Source organism: Protopterus annectens, chromosome 16.part0 (assembly GCF_019279795.1).
Source record: "Protopterus annectens isolate FY-2018-M chromosome 16.part0, PAN1.0, whole genome shotgun sequence".
Classification (NCBI taxonomy): domain Eukaryota; kingdom Metazoa; phylum Chordata; order Ceratodontiformes; family Protopteridae; genus Protopterus; species Protopterus annectens.
Genome location: NC_056750.1, coordinates 855967321 through 855992686, shown reverse-complemented (window position 1 = coordinate 855992686; position 25366 = coordinate 855967321). Strand labels below are relative to the sequence as shown.

Genomic DNA, 25366 nt, shown 5'->3' with positions numbered 1-25366 from the left:
AAGCCAGTTTAGGTGTTTTAGAGAGACTGTTAAAGCGTATATGCTATCCGTTACCTTAAGGACAGTTGCTGGTCTCATACTTGTCTGTTGTCGGCATCCTGCAGCACAATAACTGTGCATTGCCTGCCTGTTTTCCTCTGTTAAAGCTCCGCCCCTTTATCTGTTCTATCTGGAAGTCATCTGATGCATCATCCCTGACATTAGCTCAGTAGTCATTGGATTGTTCCTCACGGACTTTCTCCATTTAGGCAGCCTGAGCTTTGCATTAGAATATCATACGTAATTCAGAACAAGGGTCCTTAGATGCTGTCACAGCGAGGCTGTTTAGCTGTCGCATGTCGTTACTGTATGCTTCTTCCACTGATTTGTCTTTTGGAGTTAGTGTTGTGTTGCCGTACTCCGGCCTCATTAGAAGTCTGAGTCTTTTTAAGCTTCTCATTGTTGTTGCATTCATTTTGTATTTGTTTTTGGAACGGTGTTGTGCATCCAGATGTAGCTGAAAAAGGGGTACTGACCCAGTCTATGTTCTTAAAATGTGTACACCTGAATAAAGGATTTGGAGGATGTAATCAGTTAGCTACCATTGTCTGCATTCTTTTTTTTTAATCTTTGAGCTTTGCATCAGGGATATTTACAGCTACTTTTTTTTCCAGTAGCATGTTTGTAGCTGAAGTTATCTTAGATGCGTGTTCACTGACATGTTTAACTCCAGCTGTAATACAGTCTCTCAGATGTTTTGTCTAGAAGACAAACTTAAACTACCTTTGTCCTTAACTTGTCATCACATTGTTCCCTTCTGGTCACACTTCAGAACAACTTGGTGATTGACACACCTCGAGTGCGCAAGCAGACCCGCCAGTACAGCACACTGAAGGATGACCATCTGGTGGAGTTCTCTGACTTAGAGAGTGATGAAGATGAGAGACCCCGCTCCCGCAGACATGATCGCCACCATGGTTATGGTCGTACTGACTGCTTCCGTGTTGAAAAACATCTGCTTGTTTATGGGTAAGAGTAATGATTTATATGTACATATGTAGGACATCTTACTAATGACTTTTGCTGTTGAAGGCAGAGCAGGCTGTTAGGTTTGCACTGCAGTGAACTATTTAACTATACATCTGATGCATGTCATTCACTGTTAATATCTCCAGATCTTTTGGGTTTCTAATACCATGGCTGGAATGGACCCCATTTCTAAGTTAAAGTGCGATTAAAGTTCATGAAATTAGTATTGTTTCAGTCTTTGATGTCAGCCAGAAGTGCTCTTCGCAGCACCAGCAATGTGCCCAGTAGTGACTCCTCCTGCAAGTTGTACGGAGTTACATATTTTGGTAACATATCTAAATACGATTGTAGACTCTTCTTGATAAGACTTGTTACTCCTAGTACTATTGGAATGCTCTGAGTACCTTTCTTTCACATTGCTCTCGTTTCTGCCTGCAAATCCTGTTATTTTATGACTTTCTACGCAAGACACTGTAGTCACTGGGTGTGGCGATCTCAATGATCAATGCTACTTTTGTCTTCTTTTCTTGGACCGCTGTATCTGGTTTTCTAGCATTTATCTTTTGAACTCTTGGTAATGGGTGATCCCATGTGATACAAACTTCATAATTTTCTATGATGCTTTGTGGCTCATGTTTCCAGTGTTTTTCAGCCACTTCAGTACCGTAATGTTTGCACAATCCCCAGTGCAACAATCTTGCCACATTATTATGCCTTTCAGTATACATTACTTCTGCCATTAGTATATCACAACCAGCAGTGAGGTATGTGACTGTTTCCAGTTCGGGTTTACCAAACCTATATTTGTTTCTTTCACATGTTCAATGGACTTTGTAAACCAATGTGTACGCAACACACTATCTTGAGTCGCCAGTATTAACCTTTTATCCATTCCTGCATTTGTTCCTGATCAACATGAGGTTCTTCCAGAAGTTTTTTATACTTGCTACTGTATTTTTGCATTTTCCACATTTCTTGCCTTCTCATATGGTCCTTCACCTTATATTCTTTCTTCTGTTTTTTTGCACATTCAGTTGATGGCTGATTTATATCTACTTCTGGTTTTATTTCCATTCCTGCTTGGTGCCGATAAGCTTCAGCTAGATTAAGTATAGAAGTCATCTTAGATTTATTCTCCTTATTTTTCAAAACTGTCACTACGTTTGGGTCTTGTGAGGTCAGCAGATGTGTGGAGTCCCACGATTGCAGATCTGTACATATAATCAGTTTCAAGGAGGCCCATCCCTCCTTCGGAATGGGGAATGTATAATCTTGGTATGCACTGATGTTTATAAATCATTTGGTGAGCATGAAGCATCCTTCTTGTTTTCCTATGTAATCTGTCCGACCTGTTTTGGGGCCAGTCAGTCTCTCCAAAACTGTAACATAGGACAGGAAGAGCAAATTGGTTTATAGCTTGGATTTTGTTTTGAGATGTCAGTGCTGTGTTCAAGATTAATTTGTCTTCTGAAGTATTCCTTACTAAGTTTTTTATTCACATTTTTTCATGGTTTATTGTTGATCCTTCATCAGTTCCCAAATATTTATACACCTCCTTGCTCAAGTTCTTTTATATCACATTCTTGTCCGAAACTGATGTTTTCCTGGTGTTGCACTTTTCCTGCTTTAAAGGTTGCTTTTGCACATTTATCAAGACCAAATGACATTCTTGTCATCTGAAAAAGTTTTGACAACTTGCATTTGCGTTTTCAGTTCTTCATCTGATGAACTATACAGATGTTCTTCGTGTTTCACTGTTGCAGTCATCACCTGTGGGGTTATCCCTGCTTTGGTAGCCCTTGGCCATCCCGAATACCAGACTCAATGTTTTTCTGCATCGGCTGCTGTTGCCTGCTGCCTGACGTCAGGTCGTCAGTGCTATAAAAGAAGGCAGCCAACACTATTACATCAGTCTTTCTTGCCGTAGAGCCCGTAGCAGAAGCAGTTCGCAAGTGTGCTGGTCGGTCACTACCAGAGTTTGAATTACAGCTGAAAATATCTAAAGCCAAGTACCCCATTGGGGATCCTTTTTTCTTGCACTAACCGAAAAAGTTAACAATTGTCTTGCCTGTGGAAAGCAAATATCACACCGAGACTTCCATTCATACTGAGTCACTTGTTTAGGCCCAGGCCAAAATGTCCTCCATTGCCAATTCTGTGCCCTTTTTAATGCGAGAACCATTCGTCGTTGAGATCTTACTGTAGCCAGGTATTTTCATTCTGAAATGGGATCCATCAGCTAGCAATCCATAGACATTCAGAAAAAACAAGGATGAAGATAGAGACAGACCACACAAGGCTAAGCCTTCTGACAACTCTACCGCTAATCAGGTCATCAGTTCTCCGGAATTCAATGAGATGCCTTCGCAGCCCCTGATGCCCGATTTGATACCTTCGTAGGCCTCTACTGAGACCCTTTCGGAGTCCGGTATGCCGCAGAAATCTTCGTCTTCCAACCCTTTGGTTGTCTCTGTCTTGGTTGGGTCTTGAGCCGCGACGCAGGCACTAGCTTCCGAGAAGGTTTTTAGCACTACCGAATCTAGACAAAAAACTGTCTTCACCTCCAACTACAGTTTCTCTGACTGTTGGACACTCTTAGGCCTAGAGGCAAGGCCACTCCTAGGAAAACTAACTCTAGCCAACATTTTACCCCTGCTCCACCACCCCAAGCTCAAATGCTTAAAATGGCAGAGGATCTTGTCATCCTTATTGGGAGTAGTCAGGCCACTCCTTCTAAAAGGAAAAGTGACCTTTCTCTTAAAATACTGACAGAACAGGATTCTGAGGAGTCTGATTATTCAAATTTGGAAGAGGAACAACAACCTCTGACTGCTTATGAGGATTGAGATGCAGAGGAATCCATCCCTTCTGCCTCCCCACCAAAGGATATTTCCTTTGGGGAAACCCTTCACCCCCTCAGGGAACATTTCCATTGGGAATCCCAGGACTTCCCTCAGTCTAAGAAAAGACTAAGAGTTTATAGACCTGCCCAGCACAGACCCTTGACCATTCCTCCAATCTTAGGGGTGGTTGATGATGTCTTCCATGAATCCAGCTTAACTCCCGATGCCCTCCCACCTGCTCCCAGAAAACCTGACAGGTATTACAGAGTACCAGATTCTCACAAATACCTGTACAGAAATCCTGCTGCAGACCCGGAGGTCATTACACAGGGACCAAAAGGAGCTATGGCTAGTTCTGCAAAGAATCCTATTCCTTCTGACAAGGACTCCAGAGCTCTGGACAGATGGGATAAAAATGTATACACCTTTGCAACCTTAGCTATCACAGCACTCAGCTGTCAGTTCCGCATGTTAAAATATCAGCAACACACTTTGGAACTATTAAAACCAAAGATTTCAACCTTTCCTGTCTGTGCCAATTCGAAAGAGTTACCAGATTTACTGCACTCTACTCGTCAAGTGGCTAAGCACTCATTACACTGTGGATATGATGCCCTAGAAGCCTCAAGCAGGGCAGCACTGTCAGGATCTGTCATTAGGAGACCTGCATGTTTGTAGGAACAACCTCTCCCTGATTAGGTCCTATCTAAATTACTTGATGCACCCTTGGATAAGGACTGCTTGTTTGGAGTAAAAGCAGAAGTGGTGTTTAAAAAGATGGAAGGCAAAGCAAAATCTATGCAAACAGTAAAAGACTTCCTTCAGGTGCAACCTCCTAGGTTCAGCAGGAATTTTCCCTCAAAACACTGGTCCTTTCCTTCATCTAGCAGACAGGGGCAAGGTAAGCCCCACAGGGGCAGACCACCCAGACTCCTATCCCAGGGGCAGCAGACAACCAAACAGTGGACCACTTCCGCTTCAAAGGCAGGGAGTTCTAAGCCATCCCTCTAAGGCAAAAACTCTCAATGACTCCCTCTTCCTCCTCTGCCCTCTTTCCATTCACCAAAAACTAGGAGGAAGGCTCTCCCTCTGCAAAGAAAATTGGCTTTCTGTAACCAAGAACCAAAGGGTCATAAAGATAATTTTTCAGGGATACAAGTTCTCCTTTAACAAACTCCCAATTCCAAGATGGTATCCAGACTTGCCTCCAAATCAGTGGGCAGAGGCATTGAAAAAAGTGGGCAGTAGAACCTCTTCTCTCAGATCAAACAGGCAAAGGCTTTTATTCCAGACTATTCCTTGTTCCAAGAAAAGAGGGCACTTGGTGACCCTCCTGGATCTATCCATTTTGAACACTTCCCTGGTGGTCCTCAAATTCAAAATGCTAACTTCGCAGGAGCTGCTGCCTGTGCTGACAAAAAATGCTTGGCTAGTAACCCTAGACCTAAAAGATGCCTACCTCCACATCCCCATAAGGGAATCCTGCAGGAAATTCCTTTGCTTCAGAGCAGGCTCACAACACTTTCAGTTCTCTGTGCTACACTTTGGCTGATCTATGCTCCCAAGGTATTCACCAAATGCTTAGCTCCAGCAGTAGCCTTTTGCAGACAAACAAATTTACCCTTATCTGGACGACTGCCTCATTCAGGCAGATTGCAAAACAAAGCTCCTCGAGGACCTCCTCTTTGTCAAAACCCTTCTAACTTCCTTATGTTACACCATCAACGAGAAGAAATCAAAGCAAATATCCTCCAGGAAGATAATTTTCTTGGGAGCACTGCTGGACACAGTATCCCAAATGGCCTTCCTATCCCCAGAAAAGTGTTTAGTTGTGTAATTATCACATTAATTGATTAATTAATGTAATTTATCAGTTAAATGCACTATATAAAGAACTGGTTTAGCTACAATTAAATAGATCTGAAGAAGCGTACAGTTTGTACGTGAAAGCACTCATCTCTCTTGTTTTTGTACTCAATAAAGAACTTTTTGCTGCATAATCGTGGTGGTCCTCATACTTGTGTTTTCTACGAAATTTTCCTGCTTTTTGGCTTAGTGGTGAGGACCTTTGGAGGTTTTGCTGGGATTGTGTCATATACTATCCCCAGAAAAGGATAGCTTCCTGCCTCTCTCTTTTACACAGCTGGCTTCCAGAAGCCATCTCACTGCAAGGCAGTTCCTGCAAGCCTTGAGGTGCATGGCATCTTGCATTCTTCTAATACCTCTGGCCAGGCTTCACATGAGAAAACTGGTATCTAAAGTACCTTTGGTGTCAGCATTTTCAACCCCTAGAGACCTCTCTCCCTCTTATCCCCTGTATAAGGGCCGAGTTTCTTTGGTGGGTAGGGGCCTGTGCCCAGAACAAGGGTCTTTCTTTTACCCATCGCCCAACTGGGCAGACCATTACCACCGGTGCCTCAGACCTAGCTTGGGGTGCTCACCTACAAGGCTGGTGCACCCAAGGTCTTTGGGATGCCCAGCATCTTCCCTTAAACTTCATCCTGAAGGAAATTATGGCAGTACAAATGGCTCTGACATCCTTCAAACCCCATCTTAAGCCAGGGGTTCTCCTTATCAAAACAGCACCACAGTAAATGGGATACATCAACACACTGGGAAGGACCCAATCTTACCCTCTGTGCAGGCTAGCCATGAACCTCTGGCTGACAGCCTCTTTCATGGGGCTACACCTGATAGACCAATACCTACCAGGGATGAACACCACCCTGGAAGACCACTTAAGCAGAAACTTATTGGACCCCCACGAATGGCAGCTCCACCGAAAAATCATTTTACAAATCACACGGGCGTGGGGGACTCTGGAAGTGGATCTCTTTGCTTCGCACCTCAACGATCAGCTGAAAAAATTCTGTACTAGGGAGTATCACCACCTAGGGTGGAAGGTGAATGCCTTGACCTTCTCCTGGAACAACCTCTTTGTGTATGCTTTCCCTCCTCTGCCTGTTATTCCCAAGGGTACTGATCAAAATAAGGGAGGAGTGACCAAAGGCCATCCTCATTGCTCCAGATTGGCCCAGACAGCTTTGGTACCCCTTACTGCGCAGCCTGACCTTACAGCCCCCCAAGCAGCTTCCCCTGATCTCAGACCTCTTAACTCAGGTGTGGGGGGGGGGGGTGCTGCACCCAGACTTGCAGGCACTCAAACTGTCAGCATGGCTAATACTCTAAAGGGAAACAAAGGGCCCCTGTTAACCAAACAGGCCCTAGACATTATCACAGAGACCAGAAGGCCCAGCACCACAAAATCTTATGCAGCAAAATAGAAAAGATTCTGCTGCTGGAGCCAGTCCATAGGGGGCAATACCTCACAACCTTCCATCCCTCTTAGCTACTTAATAGTGGCCTCTCAGTCTCCTCTATTAAAGTCCATGCCTCAGCCATTTCAGGTCATTTTGATACAGAACAGCCCCTGTTCTCCCATCCTTTGATTAAACAATTCCTCAGGGGGGGCATCTAATATCAGACCTCCCAGAAGGCCATCCACTCCTGGGACCTGAATTATGTTTTGGAAAAACTATATTTATCACCCTTCGAACCTGCTGCTCCAGCAGAACTAAGATACCTCTCCTGGAAGACTGCTTTTCTCCTAGCTATCACCTCAGCCAGAATTGTTTCAGAACTTCAGGCACTGATGGCCATTGATCCCTTCATCATTTTCCATGTAGACAGGGTCTCCCTGAGGTCTAATCCCTCCTTTATGCCCAAGGTGGTATCTAATGTAACTCTCAACCAGGCCATACATCTACCCATCTTCTTTCCGAACCCTCAAAACAAGGGGGAAAGAATTCTGCATTCATAAGACATGCACAGACAGCCCAGATACTATCTGGACCGTGCTAAACCCTTCAGGAAAACGGACCAACTAATTGTCAGCTTTGCCCCAGGGGCAGAGGGGAAGCCCATTTCCAAACAAACCATTTCCAAATGGATATTACACTGTACCCATTTCTGCTATAGATTGCATGGGAAACCCCCACCTAAGTCTATTCAAACCTGTTCCACTAGGGCAGCCTCCACTTCCACAGCATTCCTCAGAGGAGTTCCCACCACGGACATCCTGGTAGCTACCACCTGGACTTCTGTCCATACCATACCTTTACCAAGCATTGCCACCTACCTCTATTTTCTAAGGCTAGGGCAGGGTTTGCCTCTGCAGTTCTGCAGGGCATGCTGACCCATTCCTAGGTCTCTTACTAAATCCTACCACCCTTCTCCTCAACTTTGGGAATCCTCCCACAGGTGATGACTGCAACAGTGAAACACGAAGAACATAGTACAGTTACCATAAATGTAGATGTTCGAGTGTATTCAGTGTTGCAGTCCTGGTTTCCCACCCCCTTCCCCCTTATCTTCATTCTTTAGAGAGACATAAGTTTCTAATGGTGGCTTTTAGCCACCAGGGCCACCTTTGCCATATTTACTTGGCCCTCTGACTGGTTAGGGCAAGAAAAACTGAAGTAAAGGCATTGGCTGCCTTCCTTTACAGCACTGACGACCTGATGTCAGGCAGCAACTGACAGCAGCCGACTCAGAAAAACATGGACTCTGGTATTCGGGCCGGCCGAGGGCTACCACAGCAGACATAACCCACAGGTGATGACAGCAACAGTGAATACATTCAAATATCTACATTAATGGTAAGTGTACACAACTGTACTTTTTAAATTATCGACAGAGAAGGTGAGGAGTCTTTACACTTTCTTGTTTTCTAGGAGCCAGATTATAGCCATGGACTAAGCTGTTGAGTAAACATCTTAATGGAGTAAGGGCAAGACAGAATAGTAACAATGACAGAGTCTCACCCTGGAATACCCCCCTTTGAATTTTTATCCCTTGGATAACAATTTGTCCTTTATCATGGCTTAATTGTAAAGTGGTCTGCCACTGTTTTATGGTCACTGTAATGTAGTTGATCAGTGTGGGATGTATCTTATACATTTTCAGCACTCTTTTATCCATGAATGAGGGATACTATCAAATGCTTTTTTGTAGTCAATCCATGCCATACTTAGATTCTTCCCCTTTTTACAGTTTTCCACTGTGACTTTAACAACCAGTGATCCTTTGTTCCATATCACTCTCTCTTATTGCCGTTTTGTTCTATTGCCATAATTGAGTTTTCTTCTAAATGACTGTAAACTCTGTCTGCATCAATTCCCACATAGTTTATACGTCATCAGAAGACAAGTTATTGGTCTATAATTTTATGGTAGCTTGCAGGTTCACTCTTAAGTAGGAGCATTGTTTTTCCTGTTAGCCAGATTGTGTCTATTTGGGGTACGCATACAAGTAGATCTTACTCATGGCTAAATCTTCATGCAAAGATGTTAGCACTTTTAAGCAGAAGTTAGGTACTGCATCTAGGCCTGGGATTTTCCAGTTAGAGGCTTTTCTTAACTTTGTTTCAGTCTCTTTGGCTATTGCTTCATTCCATTTCATATGCTGTACTTTTAAACTTCTTATTCTTTCTTTTACTTTTATCCATTTAGCATCTTTGTTCCGCAAGATCTTCATAGGTACTTCTCCAAAATGTATCTATTTCTTCTTTTTTGGCGATCTTTCAATTCCTTTACCTTTATTTCCCAGTTATCTATAAATCGTTTTTGGGTCATCAATAAATTGCTTATTTTGCACTTTTCCTGTATATTTATCTTTGTATCTTTTAAGTTTTTCCACCTGTGCTGAAATTTTTAGTTTATTTGTGATAGTGCATGATAGATACCGATCTGTTCTAATACTGTACGTTGCTTTTATCACATCTATCTTTCTAAGTATTTTTGTTTGTCTATTCCCTCTTCTATAATCTTCTAACAGTGACACTTCTTGTCTTAATCGCTTTATAGTTTTCTCTATTCGATACTTCCATGATGGTATTCTGTATTCGATTTCTCCCCTTCCTTTTGCTCACTACCCTGTGTTCCTGTTAGAACTTTATCAGTTATTAATTTAGCTGCACAGTAATATATCCTGTTTACTTCTGTTATATCGCGTGGATCTATGGACAGTCCTAATTACTATGTTCATTTGTTTTATCAGCCTTCTGACTTTTTGGGTTTTATTAACTTTCTGCAGTCTATTTCTTTAATTGATCTTGATATATCTGTCCATGTCTATTTAATCAAGCAATTCTTCTCTTAGCTCATTTTCTTCCAAACTGATGGCACATCCCTTGTTTTCCAATTCCTGCGGGGATTCTATAGAAAGTTCTATTGCATCTTCTCAATTTCATTTTCTGCCATCCGTTGCTGTGTCATATGGGAACTCACTGGCTCATCGCTCCTCAACATTGACTGCATCAGAGTTTCCACAGTTTCCTGTTCCATCCCTTGCTGGCTAGCTTCAAGTGAATGTTTACACTGGTTTGCTGTGGAAGGCTCCACACCTGACCAATAGCTTCCTGTTCCACTGGTTTCCCCTTAATTTGAGTATCCATTACTCTGTCCTGTTGTGGTGCTTTCTGAATTATATTTTCTACACTAAATCCTTCACTTTGCAGGCACTCCATAACCTCAGTTTCTATTTCTTTAACTTCTCCATTACTAATCTCCTTTTCCTCTGTCTTCTTATTTTTTGTATTGTAACGTTTTCCATGTCCAGATTCCTTTCTCCCTATTTCTCTTCAAATATCTTTGGTGCTGCTCTTGGATTATCTGTCTGCAGGTGGCCCTCAGTAGGCCCGAATACCAGAGTCTTGGGATTTCTGCATCGGATTCTGTCGCTTCTTCCATGATGTCAGGTCGTCAGGGGTATAAAACATGCAGCCGATGCCTTTACATCAGGTTTCTTGCAGAGCGGAGCCCGAAGCAGAAGCAGTTCGGCAATGCTGGTTGGCCGCTAACTGAAATTTTCGTTATTCAAGTTTCAGACTTGAAGTCTTCTTAAGCGAAGTACCCCGGTGGGACCCTTTTTTCTTACTCTAACCGATGTCAGAAAAAAATAATAATTGTCTTGCCTGTGGAAACAATTCTCACAGAGATTTTCATTCTTACTGCGTCACCTGTTTAGGCCCAGACCACGACGTTCCTCGCCTGTTTGTTTTGTACCCTGTTCAACACCCAAACTATTCGTCGTCTGGCTATCTTTGTCACTAAATTCTTTTGCTCTGCTTTGTATTCTGAAATGGCTTCAGTAAGCCATCCAACTATCAATCTTCCGAAAAAACGTAAGGATAGACAGACCGCATTGGTCCAAAACTGCCGACGACGGTTCCGTTAAGCTAGTCACCAGTCTGCCGGTACTCAGGCGCTTTCAGATTTGCAGGCCTCTACTGAGACACTTTGGGAGTCTGGTGTGCTGCAAGATGCTTCTTCAACTATGGAACCTGCACATGTCTCTACCTTGGATGGAACTGGCGCTGCCGTGCAGGCACCGGCTTCTGAGGGTGTATTTCAGCCTTCCAATGTTCATAATAAGCAGACTACTCCATTTCAGACTAAATCTACCGAATTTCTCAGGCCCAGAGTTCGTACTACGCCTAGGAAACCGACCAAAGCGCATTCTCAAGCTCCCATGCCACAGAAACAAATGCTTAGAATGGCTGAAGATCTTATTACTTTAATTAGGGGAAGCCAGCCTTCCCCATCTAAAAGACAAAGAATTGATTTTCCTTCTGATTCTTCAGATCATGAGTCCGATGACTCTGACCCCTCAGATTACCAGAACATACCTTTATCTACCTATGAAGATTCTGATGCAGAGGAATCCATTCCCTCTGCCTCCCCACCAGAGGTTTTGTCTTTCGGTGAAACCTTGCATACCCTCAGAGAGCATTTCCACTGGGAGTGCCAGGACTACCCACAGTCCAAAAAGAGACTCGGAATTTTTAAACTTGCCCCAGTACAGGCCTCTAGCTATCCCTCCTGTTCTGGAAATTGTAGATGATATCTTCATGGAATCCAGTCTTACCCCTGATACTTTGCCACCAGCTCCTAGAAAACCTGACAGGTACTACAGAGTGCCTGACTCTCACAAATGTCTATTTAAGAATCCTACTGCGGATCCAGAGACCATTTCCCAGGGACCTAAAGGCATTAAGGCTACTACAGCAAAAAACACTGCCCCTTTGGACAGGGATTGTAGGGCTTTAGACAGATGGGGGAAGAAGGTATACACCTCTGCTACTCTTGCCATCAGGTCTTTAAACTGCCAGTTTCACATGTTAAAGTACCAGCAACATATTATTGAACTAATTAAACAAAAAATTGTTGATTCCTGATTGTGCAGAAAATAAAGATTTACAAGAGTTAATGCATTCTGCAAACCAAGTTGGAAAACATAATTTGCAGTGTGCTTTTGATGCTTTAGAAGCATTTTGCAAGGCTGCTGTCATTGGGTGTGCACAGATCTAAACAATGGAGTGCTCCCACTTGAAAAACGGGGAGTGGTAAGCCCACCATCCTATGGAAAAGACTCAGTGACTTGTCCTTCATCCTTCCCAGCCTTGCCCAAGTACATGCACCCCTAGGAGAAAAACTCTCCTTGCATGCAAAAAACTGGGAGTACATTACCCAGGACAGATGGGTCTTAAACATTGTATCCCAGGGATACAGATTCTACTTCCACTGACTGCCAACCCCAAGCGGATTGCCAGACCTCCCCCCAAACCAGTGGGCAGAGGCCCAAAAGCAAGTACTTTCTCTTCTCAGCATCAAGGCTATTCAGCCTGTTCCAACAGAGCAAAGGGGACAGGGTTTCTACTCCAGACTGTTTCTGGTGCCCAGAAAAGAAAACTCTTGGCACCCTATCCTGGATATGTCAATTCTAAACACCTTCCTGGTGGTTCCAGATTTCAAAATGCTTACTCTTCAACAGCTGCTTCCTGTGCTAGCCAAGAACTCCTGGCTGGTCACCCTAGACTTAAAAGAAGCTTATCTGCACATCCCCATAAGGGAATCTTGCAGGAAATATCTACGTTTCAGTGCAGGCTCTATGCACTGTCAGTTCTCTGCACTTCCCTTTGACTTCTCTACTACGCCCAGGGTATTCACAAATTGCCTGGCTCCAGCCATTGCATACTGCAGGCAGAGAAAATTTCAAATGTACCCATACTTGGATGATTGCCTGATTCAGGCGTACAGTCAGGAATTGCTACTTCAGCACCTGACATTTGTAAAGAGACTTCTAACTTCTCTGGGGTATACCATCAATGAAAAGAAATCACATCTGGTACCCAGCCAACAGATAGTATTCCTGGGAGCAAGCTTGAACACAACTTCCCAGATGGCATTCCTCACTCCAGAAAAACAGGTTTACTTAAACTGCTTCAATCTACTGGCCACCCAAACCCAGCTATCTGCAAGAAAAATACCGCAAGCCCTAGGTTTCATGGCCTGTTGCATTCTACTAATTCCATATGCAAGACTGCATATGAGGACACCTCTATGGTTCTTAAAAAGTCTCTGGTGTCAACATTCTCAGGACCTGGAAACAATGATTCCTATCATTCCTTGCCTAAGGAGAGAGTTTCTTTGGTGGCAAGAGGCCTGCTACCACAACAAGGGACTCCCTTTCATTCCCCCCCCCCCCACCGCCCAAACCCTGACAACAGATGCATCAGACTATGCATGGGGGTCTCACATGGCAGGCAAATGCATGCAAGGCAAATGCAGCCAAAGACAAATGCACCTGCATATCAATCAAAAAGAAATGTTAGCTGTACAGAATGCACTGACAGCCTTCAAATACCTTATCCTTCCAGGACAACTGTTGGTAAAGACAGACAACACCACAGTTATGTGGTACATAAACAAGCAGGGGGAACTCATTCCTACCCACTCTGCAGGTTAGCCATGGCTCTGTGGAACACAGCCTTGAGCAACCAAGTGCACCTGCAAGCTCAGTTCCTGCCAGGGAAAATAAATTCACTGGCAGACAACTTAAGCAGAAGTCTAATGGACCCACACAAATAGAAACTGGAACTCAAATCATTCAAACTTCTCCACGGGTGGGGGGCACCAGAGGTAGACCTCTTTGCCTCCCCCCAGAACCATCAATTGTGCAAAATTTGCACCAGAGCTCCCCACAGCCAAGCATGGAAAGTGGATGCCTTGTCCTTTACATGGGAAAACCTCTCAATCTATGCCTTTCCCCCTCTGCCCCCCCTTTCGAAAGTACTACTCAAGGTCAAATAGGACAAGCCAGGGATAATCCTTATTGCACCACGCCAGCACTGGTACCCAATTTTACGCAGTCTGCCAGTAGTGCCACCCTGGCACCTGCCTCAGACCCCTGTCTGCTGTTGCAGCAGGAGGGCCAAATTTTGCATCCTCCGCTGCAAACCCTGGACCTAGCAGCCTGGTTCATCCCCTGAATACATCATCAGCAACCCTCAGCAAACAGGTGCTGGATGTCATCCTTGAGGCCAGGAAGCCTAGTACTAGGAAATCCTATTCTGAAAAGTGGAAAAGATATGTTCTTGGAGCCAGTCTCAGGGAAAGGACACAATCGTGCCCAACTTACCTCAAATCCTAAATTATCTAGCGGAACTACTCCAGAAAGGCCTATCCTTCTCTTCAATTAAGATTCATGCCTCTGCCATCTCAGCTCATTACAGTTCTGAGCCACCCCTCTTCTCTCACCCTCTGGTCAAACAGTTCCTGAGAGGACCCCCGAGGAGAGCTCCCACTCCAGCCTGGGACCTTAACTTTGTACTAGAGAAGCTCATGTTTACCCCCCTTTGAGCCTGCTGCTACAGTAAAGTTAAAATTCCTCTCTTGGAAAACAGCTTTACTTCTAGCCATCACTTCAGCAAGAAGAGTGTCTGAGTTGCAGGCCCTTATAGTGGTGGAACCCTTCATTGTCTTCCATGCAGACAGGGTTTTCCTCAGGACTAACCCATCATTTTTGCCCAAGGTGGTATCTAGTGTGGCTTTAAACCAATACATCCATTTGCCAACTTTTTTCCCTAATCCTCAGAATAAAGGGGAAAGGATCCTGCACTCCTTAGACATGCACAGGCAGCTTAGGTTCTACCTTGACAGGACTAAACCTTTCAGAAAATCTGACCAGCTGCTAGTCAGCTTTGCTACAGGGACAGAAGGCAAGGCCATCTCAAAGCAAACCATCTCCAAGTGGATAGCACACTGCATCCGTTTCTGCTACAAACACCATGGAAAAACCTACCCCACAGGGGATCCTACCTCAACCTCTGCAGCATTTCTCAGGGGAGTCCCCACCAGGGATATCCTGGAAGTTGCAACTTGGAGTTCTGTACGCACCTTCACCAAGCATTACCACTTGCTTATTTTTTCTAAATCCAAAGCTGTATTTGCTGCAGTAGTCTTACAAGGCATGCTAGCCAGCACTAATACTTCTCGACTCCCTCCACCTTTCCTCAGCTTTGGGAATCAACCCAAGTGTGATGACTGCAACAGTAAATACACTCGAACATCTATATTTATGGTAAGTATACACAACTGTACTTTATGTATACTGCGACAGTTAATACACTCGAACTTCTACATTTATGGTAAGTGTACACAACTGTACTTTATGTATACTGCGACAGTTAATACACTCGAACTTCTACATTTATGGTAAGTGTACACAACTGTACTTTATGTATACTGCGACAGTTAATACACTCGAACTTCTACATTTATGGTAAGTGTACACAACTGTACTTTTTGCTTTCTCCTCTGCATAAATATTACGCCATATTAAATCTCTCTTTCTTTCCCATGTCCATATTTCTTCTTCAGATGTTTCCTGATCTTCCTGTTTCTCCTTACTTTGGGGACTCACTCCATCCTGCTGTGATATAAGCTCTATTAGACCTTCTACACCAAATCCTATACTTTGCAGGCACTCCATAACTTCAACTTCTATTTTTTTAACTACTACTTTATTGAACTTCCTTTATATGTTCCATCTTTGTGATATTTTTTATTATGAAATTTTCCGTATCCTTATGCCTTTGCCTGTATGTCTCTTCAAATATCTTTGAGGCGGCCTTCTTTACATTGATTAATTAGGCTTTCTCCTTTGCATACATATTGCACCATATCAAATCTCTCTTTCCCATGTCCATATTTCTTTTTTATACTTTTCAAATATCTTTTGGTTTTGTTTATATTTTTGCACTTCTTCAGATGCTTCTTTTCCCAAACAGATCAAGATTTCTTGATCTATGTACTGTTTCTCACACATCTGTTGTATTAATGAACACAAATTTTAATTTGAAGCGTCTGACGGTTTTTCTTGTGTGAGTATTTTTCTTTCCTCTAATTTCTCTCTTAATCATTGTGCATATCTTGTGTCTGGAAATTTTGGTATTTTTGCATGATAGTAACAATACATAATTTCTTTCTTATTCTCAATAGCCCACTTTATCGTCTTTATGGCTCTTCTTTGGCTTATCAGTTTTTGTGATTTTTTTGCGGACTGCTACTTCCTTCTACAGCAGGGAGGCCCATCCTCCCCCTGGGGATGGCCTGGCCCCATTGTACGAATTTTTACTTATTTTGAGGATTCTACACTGTTATCTTATCCAGTCCTGGCACCAGTGCGCCTACTAGGATTGGGCACTTTTTTATCCTGGGTCTTGTGCACCCAACTGTCTTTTTAGCTTTTAACCTACTTCTGTCCATGATATATGCTATATAAATACCGTCTATATATCAGTGTCGCTTTGGTGAGATTTTGTGAAAACAGGGTCCACCTTGCGAAGGTACTCATCAAGACTTGAGGATGAATTCAGTTTCAGCACTACTACTCTCCTTTGCTCGCTGACTTTTCATCTCTCCATTTGGACCCCATTCGGAGCTACTACTGTGTGGGTTGTACAGTGTAGTGTGACATGTGTGAGTTGTACAGTGTAGCCTAATATGTGGCATTCACTGGTTTTAATTTCTCCCAAGTAGTTTGGATTTCTAGTACTATGCAGGAATGGACACCATTCCTAAGTCAAATTATGATTGAAGTTCATGAGCTTAGTATTGTTTCAATCTTCGATGTTAGGCAAAAGTGCTCATTGCAGCACCCGCGATGTGCCCACAATTGACTCCTCCTATAATTCATATGGTGTTACATATCTAAAGAAGACTATAAGATATTTTTTATGAGACCCATTGCCCCTACCGATGTTGGAACTGTCTAGTTATCCTCCTTCCACATTGTCCTTGTTTCTGCTTGCAAATTCTGGTATTTTATGACTTTGTGTCGCTCTCTGTTTAAGGCACTGTAATGACCAATGCTACTTTTTTTCTTCTTGAATACTATATTTGGTTTTCTTGCATCTATTTTTTGAACTGTTGGTAATGGGAAATCCCATGTGATATAAACTTCCACATTCTCTATCATGCTTTGTGGCTCATTCCCAGTATTTTTCAGCTACTTCAGTATTATAATGTTTGTACAATCTCCAGTGCAACAGTCCTGCTACAAGCTACTTCAGTATTATAATGTTTGTACAATCTCCAGTGCAACAGTCTTGCTACAAGCTACTTCAGTATTATAATGTTTGTACAATCTCCAGTGCAACAGTCTTGCTACAAGCTACGTCAGTATTATAATGTTTGTACAATCTAGTGTGCAACAGTCTTGCTACAAGCTACTTCAGTATTATAATGTTTGTACAATCTCCAGTGCAACAGTCTTGCTACAAGCTACTTCAGTATTATAATGTTTGTACAATCTCCAGTGCAACAGTCTTGCTACAAGCTACGTCAGTATTATAATGTTTGTACAATCTAGTGTGCAACAGTCTTGCTACAAGCTACTTCAGTATTATAATGTTTGTACAATCTCCAGTGCAACAGTCTTGCTACAAGCTACTTCAGTATTATAATGTTTGTACAATCTCCAGTGCAACAGTCTTGCTACAAGCTACGTCAGTATTATAATGTTTGTACAATCTAGTGTGCAACAGTCTTGCTACAAGCTACTTCAGTATTATAATGTTTGTACAATCTCCAGTGCAACAGTCTTGCTACAAGCTACTTCAGTGTTATAATGTTTGTACAATCTCCAGTGCAACAGTCTTGCTACAAGCTACTTCAGTATTATAATGTTTGTACAATCTCCAGTGCAACAGTCTTGCTACAAGCTACTTCAGTGTTATAATGTTTGTACAATCTCCAGTGCAACAGTCTTGCTACAAGCTACTTCAGTATTATAATGTTTGTACAATCTCCAGTGCAACAGTCTTGCTACAAGCTACGTCAGTATTATAATGTTTGTACAATCTAGTGTGCAACAGTCTTGCTACAAGCTACTTCAGTGTTATAATGTTTGTACAATCTCCAGTGCAACAGTCTTGCTACAAGCTACTTCAGTGTTATAATGTTTGTACAATCTCCAGTGCAACAGTCTTGCTACAAGCTACTTCAGTATTATAATGTTTGTACAATCTCCAGTGCAACAGTCTTGCTACAAGCTACTTCAGTATTATAATGTTTGTACAATCTCCAGTGCAACAGTCTTGCTACAAGCTACTTCAGTATTATAATGTTTGTACAATCTCCAGTGCAACAGTCTTGCTACAAGCTACTTCAGTGTTATAATGTTTGTACAATCTCCAGTGCAACAGTCTTGCTACAAGCTACTTCAGTATTATAATGTTTGTACAATCTCCAGTGCAACAGTCCTGCTACAAGCTACTTCAGCATTATAATGTTTGTACAATCTAGTGTGCAACAGTCTTGCTACAAGCTACTTCAGCATTATAATGTTTGTACAATCTAGTGTGCAACAGTCTTGCTACAAGCTACTTCAGTATTATAATGTTTGTACAATCTAGTGTGCAACAGTCTTGCTACAAGCTACTTCAGTATTATAATGTTTGTACAATCTCCAGTGCAACAGTCTTGCTACAAGCTACTTCAGCATTATAATGTTTGTACAATCTCCAGTGCAACAGTCCTGCTACAAGCTACTTCAGTATTATAATGTTTGTACAATCTCCAGTGCAACAGTCCTGCTACAAGCTACTTCAGTATTATAATGTTTGTACAATCTAGTGTGCAACAGTCTTGCTACAAGCTACTTCAGTATTATAATGTTTGTACAATCTCCAGTGCAACAGTCTCACCACATTATTATGTCTTTCAGTATACAGTCACTCTGCCATTAGTGCATCGCAACCAGCAACAAGGATTGCAACAGTTTCCAGTTCTGATTTACAAAGCCTACATTTGTCTTTCTCCCACCATGTTCAATAGACTTTGTAAACCATGTACGTAGTCTACTCTGCTGAGCTGCCAATATTAACCTTTCAATTTTTGCTGTAAATTCACCTCTCCTTAACCATTCCTGCTTCAGATCTTGATCGAAATTAGGTTGTTCCAGGAGTTTTCTGTACCTGTTGATGCTTTTTTCACATTTCATGTCTTCTCATCTTATCCTTCTGTTTTGTATTTTGGCACATTCAGTTGGTGCGTGATTATTGTCTACTAATGGCTGATTTCCATTCTTGCTTGACACCAGCATGCTTCTGTCAAACTAAACAGGGAAGTGACCTTAGACTTGTGCTCTTCATGTTTTAAAACTGTCACTATTTTTGGATCTGATAGTCAGACATGTATGCAGTCCTAAAATTGCACATCTATACATGTAATCAATTTCTAGGAGGCCCATACCTCCTTTCAGAATGGGGAATATATAACCTTGGTATACATTGATTTTTTTTTTATTTATATCATTTGATAAGCATGAAGCATTTTTCTTGTTTTCCTGTCCAACAGATTCAGTACTTTTTGGGGCCAATCACCCTGGAACTCTAATTTAGAACAGGAAGAACAAATTGGTTTATAGCTTGGACAGGGCTCTTTTCAGTATCAATTCCTTACTGAGTTTGTTCCCATTTTGCAGATCCATCATCGGTTCCCAAATATTTATACACTCCGTCCTGCTCAAGTCCCAGATTGATATCTTCTTAGTGCTACATCTTTCCTGCTTTGAATGTTAGGTTTGTACATTTATCAAGACCAAATGACATATTTTTATCATCTGAGAAAATTTTTAACCACTTGCAGTTATGCTTTCAGCTCCCCTTGTAATTAACTGAACAGTTTTAAATTATAATCAAAGTGAAGCTAGGTCTTTACACTGTTTTCTGGTAGCAAAATTGTAGCCATGACCGAATCTGTTAAGTAAGCAGCTTTAATGGGTTAAGGGCAAGACAAAAGAGCAAAAGTGACAGTCACCCTGGAATATCTCCCTTCGGATTTTTATCCCAGGGATAATAATTTTTCCTGTATCATAGCTTTGTTGCAAAGTGGTTTGCCACTGTTTAATGGTCACTGTAATGTAATTGATCAGTGTAGAGGCCACTGTTTTAATGGTCACTGTAATTGATCAGTGTAGGGTGCATCTTGACATCTGTAAGCTCTCCTTTATCAATGAATGTGGGATGCTCCAAACTGAATAAGTCTGAACAGGAAAGTACAAAAAAGAAACTCCTGTAGTGCCAAACAAATGGCCGAAAACAAAATTCTCTTGCAAAATGTGTGTTGCAACGTCAGTTAAGCGCTTTTCTTACTTTTCTGTTACTGGAACTTCATCAGAACTATTATAGCATATTAAAATCCTCATTAAAATACAAATGTAAAAACATCATGTGATCCAGCAAATCCAGTAATTATAGGTTCATAGGTTGATACTAGGTATCTGCCCTAGGGGCATTTATAAGCCTAGCCAGAGTGTGTTTGGCTTTTGCCACCCTTTTAGATTAGTTGACTGTGCCTCTGTATAGTAGGTCACAGAAGGTAGCGCTTTTAAGGTTAGTTTACTGTACCTCTGTCAAGCAGGGACACAGAAGAGATCCCAGGCGTAAACTTACGATCTCCCATCCACTCGACAAGATCTCTCTTGAAGAGGGTCAGTGAGGGGCTCTGTCTAACATGGATTGGGATTTTGTTCCAGAGTGAGGGGAGCCTCTGGGATATGAATCTGTCCCTCCAGCATGTCCTATTTATTTCTGTGCTGAGGTTCAAGTCCTTGGAGCATGTAGCTCTAAGGGATTTGGATTTCCCGAGGTGGAGCATGTCCATTAATTCTGAGTTGGACATGGCTTTATACGTCAGGCACAGATCACCTCTGAGTAGGTGGTAAGCAACTGAGTAGAGCTGGAGTTTCTTTAGTCGAGCTGCATAGGGCATCTGTTTGAGTCCCTTGATCCTCTTGGTGAGGTACTTTTGGGGTCTTTCCAATTGCTGCAGGTGTCTGGTAAGGTACATCCCAAATGGGGCATTGTATTCAATAATGGGCCTGATAAGTGATGAGTAGAGGGGCACAATGACCTCTCTTGATCTAGATGTGAACCCTTTCGTGATAAGGTGGGCTGTATAGAAGGTCTTTCTAACCACTTTGGCGACGTGATTGTCAAAGGAGAGATTGTCTACTTGGGTCCCCAAGTCCCTAATTACTTCTTCCGTACTTAATGGATTACCACCTATGTGGTAATTTGTGGGCATTTTGTTTTTCCCAAAGGGGATGACTATGCACTTTTTGGCATTTAGCTTTAGGCCATGGCTCTGGCACCAGTTATCCGTCTCTGTGAGACGCTTTTGGAGGATGCTTGTGTCAGCCGGAGTCTCGATTTTGGCACCCAGTTTGCAGTCATCTGCGAACTTGGTCAGCCATAGTCCACCCGTTTTAGCCTGTACCTCGGAGAAGTATATACTGAACAAGAGAGGTCCCAGGACTGAGCCTTGTGGGATGCCACTTGTAACTGGTTTAGAGTCTGACATGGCACCTGCAATTCTGACCATGTGGGTTCTATCCCTGAGCCAGTTTGCAACCCATCTTGTGACATAGGGGTTGATATTTAAGCTGGTGAGCTTATTTATGATGCACGAGTGGGGTATTGTGTCAAAGGCTTTTGCGAGGTTCAGGTAGGCTGCGTGGACTGCCTTCCCTTCATCTATGGCTTTGGTAACTGTTTCAAAGAAATCGACCAGGTTCAAGAGGCAAGATCTGCCCTTAACAAAGCCAAATTTTGTAGGATCCAGTGTCTGGAGGTTCCCAATGTCTTTGTTTATGATTTCCATGATGATACGCTCCTTGGCTTTGCAGAACAGGCTAGTCAGGCTTATAGGGCGATAGTTTCCGGGGTCCATTGTGGCACCACCTTTGTGGAGCGGGACCACTGTTGCTGTACGCCATTCCTTGGGTACATATCCTGTAGTAAGGCTGAGATTGAACAGTAACTTTATGTGAGGGTTTAGTTCTAATTGGAGCTCGTGTAAGACACAGCCCGGGACACCGTCTGGTCCCACTGATGCTGTGTTTTTTGCTTTGGAGAGGGCAGCTCTCACCTGTGCATCTGTGATCTCAGGGAGGCTGCACTCTTTTGCGATAGACATTTGCTGTTTTGTGGAGGGAAGGGGGGGAGAAGTTTGCACTGAACCTTTCTGCCAAGATGTTGGCATTCTCTGTGGGTTCAGTGTATTTTTTGTCATTTTGCATTAACTCGGAGCATATTTGGGAGTTGCCTCCCAGGTTCCTGACATAACTAAAGAAGGCCTTGTGATTATCTTTAGTGTCTTGTGCAATTTTTCTTTCAAAGCTGGCCTTAGATGATTTTATGAGGGATCGTAGTTTCTTGCTAGTACTGATCAGAGATGCCTTCCCTTTGTGGGATTTTGCTCCATCATGTAGTAGCTTCCTCCTTCTGTTGTATAGCTTACTTATGGCCGGGGTCCACCAGACAGGTCTCCTGCCTTTGGAGGAGTGAGTCTTGGTTTTGTTTGGGATAGCATGATCCATGCATTCCTGTAGGTGTCCATAGAATGCTTTTGTAAAGGATTCTGCATTTTGAGCTGTATTTTCCACTGGCCCCGGGGGCTTTGAAGGATTCCACCTCGGTTTTGAGAAGTGTGAAGTTTGCTTTAGAGAAGTTCTTCACCGTGGTTTCCTTGGCTGCGGGTGGGGACGGGATATGGATGTCCAGTGAGATTAATTTATGGTCTGATCTTTCCAATGAGGGGTATACCTCTGGTGTGGAACATAGAGACCCCATGTTGGTGATGACCAGGTCCAATATGTTTTCCCCTTTTGTGGGAGTGGTGACCAGTTGTTCCATAGTATTTGAGTTTATAAATTCTAGGAACCGTTGGGCGAGGGTGTTGGGGCTTGAGTAGTTTTCCCAATCAATGTTTGGGTAGTTGAAGTCACCCAATATAATGGTGTTTGGAGAGACCTTCATATTCTCCAGTGTTCTCAGGAAAGCCGAGTGGGGTTCCTGCGTTTGGGAGGGTGGTCTGTAGCAGGCTACAAACTGAAAGACAGTTTTGCCCACTGTTAGTTGCACATGGATGGTCTCCGATGCTTTGTGCAGTGCCACTAACCTGGAGGTGTGGGTATCTTTGATGAATATGGATACTCCCCCTCCTTTTGTGGTTCGGTCAGAGTTTTGGGGCCGAAAAGCATGGTATGAAGTATAACCTGGTAGTGCTGGGGTGCTCTCGGGAGCCTTGAACCAGATTTCTGTTACTGCACAGATATCGATATCCTCCATACTGAGGAGAGTCTCGAGTGCGTGCATCTTGAGGTTTAGACTTATGGCGTTGAGCAGCATTACCCTTCATTTTTTTTGTTTGTGTTGTCTATGGAGGTGGGTTTGTCTTTTGAGCCTTGCCTAAAAAAGGCACTATGGGGGTGGCAAGAGCCTTTGCCAGTATTTGAAAACCCAGGGGTGACAGGTGCAAGCTGTCCTTAGCGAAACAACGTGGCTTTTCGAGCATGTCATCCCAGGCTGACGGACACTGGATCCCCTTTGAATGACACCAATACTTTAGCCAATTGTTAAAATTGATCATTTTGTCTTTATACTGTGGCATCATTCTTGGTGCTGGCAAGATGCTACTCAAGATCAGGGTCATACCGGCCGCCTGGGCTACATGATCAGAGAGCTCGTCTATGTCTCTCTTCATGTAGTCCAGGGAGGTACGTCTCAGGTCATTCACACCAGCATGGACAATGACGGAGTCATATTTGTACTTGCTTTGGAGTGACCTGAGTGCTTGTGTAATGTGGCGGATCCTGGCACCTGGCAGGCAGCTTACAGTGACCTTCTCCTTGTTCAGTCTGGTGAGTGGGACGTCAGTGTGTCTGACAATAGAGTCACCTATTACAAGTGTATTAGGTGTGTTGTTTAGCCTTAAGGGCTGTGACTGTGTGGCACACTGACTTTGTGAACTATGTGCTACGTGGGTATTGTTGCGTGGTAGGGGTTGCTTGGATTTCTGCTTTGGAGGTCTCTGCTGCTTAGGCAGATTTTTATTTAGAGCCTACGAGTATGTTTTTGTGTGTTTGTGTTTGGTTTGCTGATGCGAGAGAGGTCTGTGTGAGACTGGATTTGTGTTGTATGTGGTAATCTTCTCCTCCTGATTGGCTGTGCCAGTACTGGGTTGAGAGACCTCAGCCTCTAGTTTGACTATATAGTTGCATCTCTCACATATATTTGAGCTTGTTGGGAGGAGGAGAGGGTGGTCTGTGTACATAAGGCAGTTGTAACATTGCCTAGTTAAGACCAATTAACTAAATTTGCCCACTACTATTACTAATCAATCATTAAAATGTTTTAACTTCTATATAGAAGAAATGGAAAAAGTTGATCAGTCTGGGGAAACGCATAGTAGCCAATCTCAGTTGCCACTTTAATTCACTCTTGAACAAATGTTTATCCACTGTTTCCCCCAAAGGTCTTTACAATCTGGTCTAAAACTGCAGAATTAAGTGCATGCTCTTTTGTCTATATAGAGCATTAGTACTTTTACAATTCTCAATATCCGCAGTATATCCTCTTTCTTAACTTCGTGCTAGTCATTCTTACATAAAATGCAGGACATGACTCACAAGCATGCCAGCTAAGCTACCTGACTTGAATCGCAGGAAAAGTGACCAGTAACATTAAAAGAGAAATTTGTGACTATGAAACTGGACTTGCTTTGAGTCAGCCTAATAAGAATAGACAGTATAACTTAAAATGCGAATTTGATGCGTTTAATGACATTTGTGGGGACAACGGTCTGCGGGTTATTAAGCCTGATAAAGGGGGTGGGTTTATAATCATGGAAGTAAAGTTTTGTTGAAAGATGATGCTTACAGGGAGGTTTCTCTCAATGAAATTTTTACAGCATATAAGAAAAATTTTTGTGAACATTTGGATATGCTTTTGCAGGGTCATCTGTTAAAAAATGAGTTTGACTAAATGCTGAACATGAAGCCAGTCATTGTGGGAATTTATACAATGTCAAAAATTCATAAAAATTAATGTTGCAAGAGATTATGAATGAAGTTGCTGTTAAAAAACAAAATGTTTATTGTGTACTCTTATTTTAAAGAACAACTTTGTTGATAGTCGGTTAATGGCGCATAGTAGAAAAAACGAATTTCAGAACAATTCGAAATTATAACTAATTTTACTGTGGATAGTAAGGTTATAGTTGAATGTCTTTTCTGAAATTGGAACATTTTTTAATCTGATGTTTCATTGATGATGAAATTAGATAACCTGTATATTATTTATAGAAAAGATCAATGTTTCAAAGACT

General features: G+C 42.6%; 1 protein-coding gene across 1 annotated transcript in view; it reads left to right on the top strand.

Annotated features, from left to right (window-relative positions):
• CHD8 (chromodomain helicase DNA binding protein 8) overlaps positions 1-25366 on the top strand; it is a gene marked incomplete in the record, with an annotated part of 4119653 nt that overhangs the window by 2535160 nt on the left and 1559127 nt on the right. The window contains 1 exon segment of the mRNA XM_044057960.1: positions 812-1008. Coding sequence (XP_043913895.1) covers positions 812-1008 — 197 coding nt within the window.